Here is a 4,971-nt window from a genome sequence, read left to right as displayed (position 1 = left end):
CCTTTAGCAATGTAACTCTGCAATTAATATCGTTTATGGTTAGCTCTCTGCTTACATTCACTTTAAGCAGATACGACAATGCTTACCCGATTATTTTTTTTTTGCTAACCGATGCCATGAAAATATTCCCTCGTTCCGCTCCGGAACATTACACGTTTGTCACAAGTTTAAGTTTCTCATGGTCAAATTTTACATTACAATGGTGTATGTTAAACATTTAGTTTTTAATGTGTTTTTTTTTATCAACGCTTACCGTTTACCGCTTACGAAACGCTTACCGTTAACTTTACAAATGTCCAATCAATTTGATAAAGATAAGACTCTATGATCAGTACTGCTATTGTTAAATACTTTATGTTGGTCAGGTACCAGGCTATTTTCTTCAAAGCCTCGGTTTGGTTTGGGTGCATTAATTGGATAGCTGAATGTGACGTTTGAAGTCCGGATATACTTGCTAGTGGAATGACTTGACATTGCTCTGAATCAGTGAGTTCCCTATTCGTTCACAAGGCATGTAATGCATGGTTCATTGAAACAGTGTCTCGGCTTCAAGAGAGGTACAAAGTACCCCCTTCAAGTCGACTGTGTTTTGTAAATGCATTCACCTTAATACATTGACCTTATTACGAGCCTGCGGTCGCTCCGTACTGACTTTTTGTATTGAATTTTAAAATAGGTTTCTAGAACTAGCAAGTTCCAGTTATTATATAGAGGTGGCACTCTAAGATGTCGGTTTTGATCAAACAAATCAAGAATACATCCATTCACACATTACAATTACATTAAAGTGGTTATACGGCTTTATATCACGCCACGATTTAGTGACGCACCATACGTGGTGGAGTTATCTGTTTTCCAATTACTAAACATCGAGAGATTGCTCAATAATTACCTTGCAATCACGCTGAGAATGCTAGGACCGTCGAGTCGGAGGATAGTTCTACAACACGACCGTGAACAATCTCACCGTATGCCAAGGACCTTTTTAAAAGCTTTACGGAAGTCACGATTGAAAATGGTGTAAATGAGAGGGTTCAACGCACTGTTGCAGTAGCCGATCCAGAACACAAACTTGAATAGAAAGACGGGAATGTTACAAGATTCTCCACAGAGCGTAGCGATGACGTACAGTTGGAAAAAAGGATACCAACATGCAAGGAAACTGCCCATGATGATACCGAGGACGACAGTCGCTCTCCTCTCGCGTGCTTGGGCTACTTTCTTGCGCTTCCTCTCTACTTCACGATAATCACACGATGATGCCCGGCGTCGCATGTCATTGGCAGCAGAGCTTGGTGAGAGGAGCGAGTTGCTGGTGTACTTACGGCTGCCTCCTTCTTTAAAGGTCTCCCGAGGAGTTCCTTTCTCACCGTTCTGACTGTTCCGGTTCTGATCCACCCGGAGCATGGAGCCAGCTACTTGGCTGGACGCCTCCTCCGTGTCCACCAATTCGTAGGCGGTGGATTGTGCGCAATTTCCCGCGTGACTCGTCGCTGGTCTGGGGTCACCGAAACCCTGTCCGAGACTCGTCCTGGCGTGTTTCTTTGCCGCCTGCCAAATCCGAATGTACACAAGCACCATTACAAACGCAGGGATGAAAAAAGACCCCATGGTCGAGTAGAGTACATAGCCGGTGTCACTACTGACTTCACACAAGAAATAACCGTTCACTACTCGGTCTTCATTCCGCCATCCGAACAGAGGTGGTACGGAGATTATGAAAGAAAGCGTCCACACTGCGCCGATCATGATGTACGCGCGTTGATGCGTTCGCCATTTTGCGTATTTGATTGGTCTGGTAATGGAGTAGTAGCGGTCAAGACTGATAAGGCACAAGTTGAGGATGGAAGCTGTACATGCCAATACGTCAATGACCTTCCAAATCAGACAGAGAAAGGTCCCAAACACCCAACATCCAAGTAGTTCATTCGCTATACTCAGCGGCACAATTAAGATTCCAACCATTAAGTCTGCCAGGGCAAGCGATACCAGGAACCTGTACTGTATACCTTTTAAGGCCCTGACTCTACACACCGATATGCAGACGAGGGCGTTGCCAAACACAATCCCAATGACGATGAGTCCAACTACTATACTCCAGACGACGATGTGTGCTATATGGTAACCACTTGGGGGAAAGGCGAATGATTCGTTGGGTGACGTTCTGGTCGTGTTCACGTCATCCATCCCAAGGCCCGTTGTGTTGGAGTTGAGATAATCCATAGCGACTCCAAACAAACACAACTCAATCTGTTTAATGCAAACTGTCTTTAATATCAGCTTGTTCCCAATGAACTATTTTAATGAAGTTCTATCCGTGACAACTCACTGTCCTTCATTTAGCATCGAAGCACCGCTAATTAGAAACCACTTTGTCCACATGTCCGAACAGAACACACGGAGTGATGTAACTTACATCCGTTGGCTCCCAGCTGGGCAAATCAATAAAGAATACCATATCCTATGGAGAGAGAGCGAGAAAGAGATTGTAAATACTAATGTTGGTTTTTACCCTTGCACCGATGTGTTAGCACTGTACACTCTCCCGAGTTCTGTGAAACAAAATAAAGATTGTGAATGTTAGATATTCACTTGGGTGGCCGCGGCTGTGGGCTAAGGTGTTTATGCCAGCCTGGGTTCCCCTATTGAAAATAACCAAGAGGGTTTCAGCTAGGGTATCAAAGAGAGTTTCAGCTAGGGTATCAATGATAAGCAATCGATACCTTATCCTGCTGGAATTCATTCTCAAGTTCCCAACTTCTTGGTATCCTTGTCATCAAGTCTTTTTCCCCATGCTTTTGTTTAGCAAGTAAAGATTAAATCTGTTTTGTATGTTGTTTCTTCCTCTCTTCATAGTGTGGAGATCAAGCATTTTGGCATTTGAAATTATCTAAATTACATTTTTTTCATCAGACTCAAAAGAAATAATCAAACACGTTAATTAAAAAGGATGAACCGGTACCTTTGTTTTAGCCGAATCGCTGATTTCAAATCTAGTCGTCTCTCTTTCTCTAATACAAGAACACCATTCCTCTTAATAGCGGAGTGCCAGTGAAGAATCGTCAGGAAACTTCTCCATCTCCTGGAAACGTTCACCGAGATGACGCTAAATCAACTGAGTACCAGCAATGTGACAAACCGAGTTGACTAATTCATTGTGAAATGTTTTCACCCACGGTGACTGAGAGTCGCGGATGTGGACCGTGCCCCCGTTGGAATACGACTGACGAGGCTGCGAAGTTAAGACGAGCATTTCAACAAAAGTCATGTTTGTTTGCGTGCAGCTTTTGTAACATGGATACATATCATCCTTACGGTCACACCCCGCATGTTTGCATCAGCACTACTCCTCCCCATCGACGTAGCTATGCTGCTTTATGGCTCAGTCTGTATGCATTATGGAGACGCGGTTTTTACCCGCCTGTCTCCTCGTCCCTCACTGCAGTGATGCATGTTCGTAACAACTGGAACGATGAGTTTGTTATGGCTTGGGAGAGATTGGTGACACACGCGTATGGGCAGCGATGCTCAGCCACAGGTGCGCGTATCCCGTCGTTGATTGGCGGTACCATAGACACGCCTCCATCCCCTGGCATCACTTGATCACCGCACGCGTGCTATCAGGGCCGGGTAGATAGAAGGTGGGGAGAAAAGTGGACCAAGAAGAGCGAATGAGAAAGAGCCAGAGACCTTCAATCGTGGAAGAGCAAAACACTTTAACCGTCCAGCTCCAGTGGAACTATTCGGAGTAAATGGAAACACTATACCCTCTTTGGAGTTATCTATGAGAAATCATTTATGTTTGTATGCAATTCGTGTGTGTATTTTCTCACAGTGTGTTTGTAAGGCGTGTGTCATATCTGGTTGGTACATAAATCTGAGTACAGCTCTACGATCAACAGATTTGTACAGCCGTATATAATAGTGACTCCCTTTTTTAACGTGAATATTCCAGAATGCAGCAAAATTTATTATTTCGTTTACAGCTTTAATGGGCTCCATCTTGTCAAAGATCCCGGGTTTCAGGCATATCCAATAGCTATTATTTACTCTTAACAAGGGGGGGGGGGTGGTCAGAGTGGACCCAGGCCCGCGTCCCCCAAATAAGAAAATACACATGGGTTATCAAAATTGACCCAATATAAACGGGTCAAAATTGACCCATTCTGGATCCAAAATTCTTGACCAAATTCTGTATGACACGGGAACGTGATGACACGGAACACATGACGCATGACAAGTATGAAACATGACAAGTATGACACGGAACCATGACCCAATTAGGGTTAGCTCGACCCGGAAATATGTCAGGCCCCCTGCGACCGACCCGGAGCATGCAGCAGGTAAAAGCAACATTTGAATTTTGTCCATACATACTCCAAAACTGAATCATTAAAGTAGGTCTCGCGTCTGTGGGGTCATGTCCCTTCTCTGACCTCCCAATGTCTTAATATAGTCTTGACTCTCGACTTCGACACGAGCAGGTAACACTATCTAACTTCTGTTTTGTGGAATCGTGAAAACTTAACGAAAGCCACGAATCGAGTAGCGCTTCACAGCAATAAAAGTATTCATACCTCATTAATAATTGATTAAAATGGTTCCTGCAGACGGTCTCTCATATTGTTTTACAAGCGGTCGGGATGACAAAAAGAGAAGATTGATGGTAAAGAGGATGCTGTATAGATTAGTGGTAAATGTGTTTTCATTCGACTCCCCTAACGGAGTAAACAAACCCGGAAACCTATAAACAAACGCCGCTTTCTTTGTAATAAATAGGTCTGCGTCGCCACACGACGTTTCCTCGCACGGAGCAGGCAGGATCTTAGTGGTACCATGGTGATGTATGAACGTAAACACGTCAGGGGAAATGCAGGCAGTGTCTCAAATAGAAACCACAAAGTTTACAACGAGTCAATGTTTAGGATGTACATTGCTTCTGAATGGTTGTCTTCAAAATATCGTCAGTCC

The 4,971-nt window shown here is 44.0% G+C and overlaps 1 protein-coding gene across 1 annotated transcript; it reads right to left on the bottom strand.

Annotated features, from left to right (window-relative positions):
- Nucleotides 1–232: 232 nt before the first annotated feature.
- On the bottom strand, nucleotides 233–3,439 carry LOC117294424 (alpha-2A adrenergic receptor-like). Its single transcript, XM_033776815.1, has 2 exons — nucleotides 2,963–3,439; nucleotides 233–2,552 (listed from the first exon to the last, which is right to left on the bottom strand). Exon 2 carries the CDS (start codon nucleotides 2,221–2,223, stop codon nucleotides 964–966), a length of 1,260 nt encoding a protein of 419 aa, XP_033632706.1. The 5' UTR covers nucleotides 2,224–2,552; nucleotides 2,963–3,439; the 3' UTR covers nucleotides 233–963.
- Nucleotides 3,440–4,971: the final 1,532 nt, after the last annotated feature.

This window comes from Asterias rubens, chromosome 9 (genome assembly GCF_902459465.1).
Source record: "Asterias rubens chromosome 9, eAstRub1.3, whole genome shotgun sequence".
Lineage (NCBI taxonomy): Eukaryota > Metazoa > Echinodermata > Asteroidea > Forcipulatida > Asteriidae > Asterias > Asterias rubens.
Note: the sequence above shows the minus strand (reverse complement) of the source record. Positions and strands in the feature narration are given on the sequence as shown.

Excerpts from the sequence above, each read along its gene's own strand:
- LOC117294424 (XM_033776815.1), bottom strand. The coding sequence starts at position 2,223 with ATGGATTATCTCAACTCCAACACAACGGGCCTTGGGATGGATGACGTG.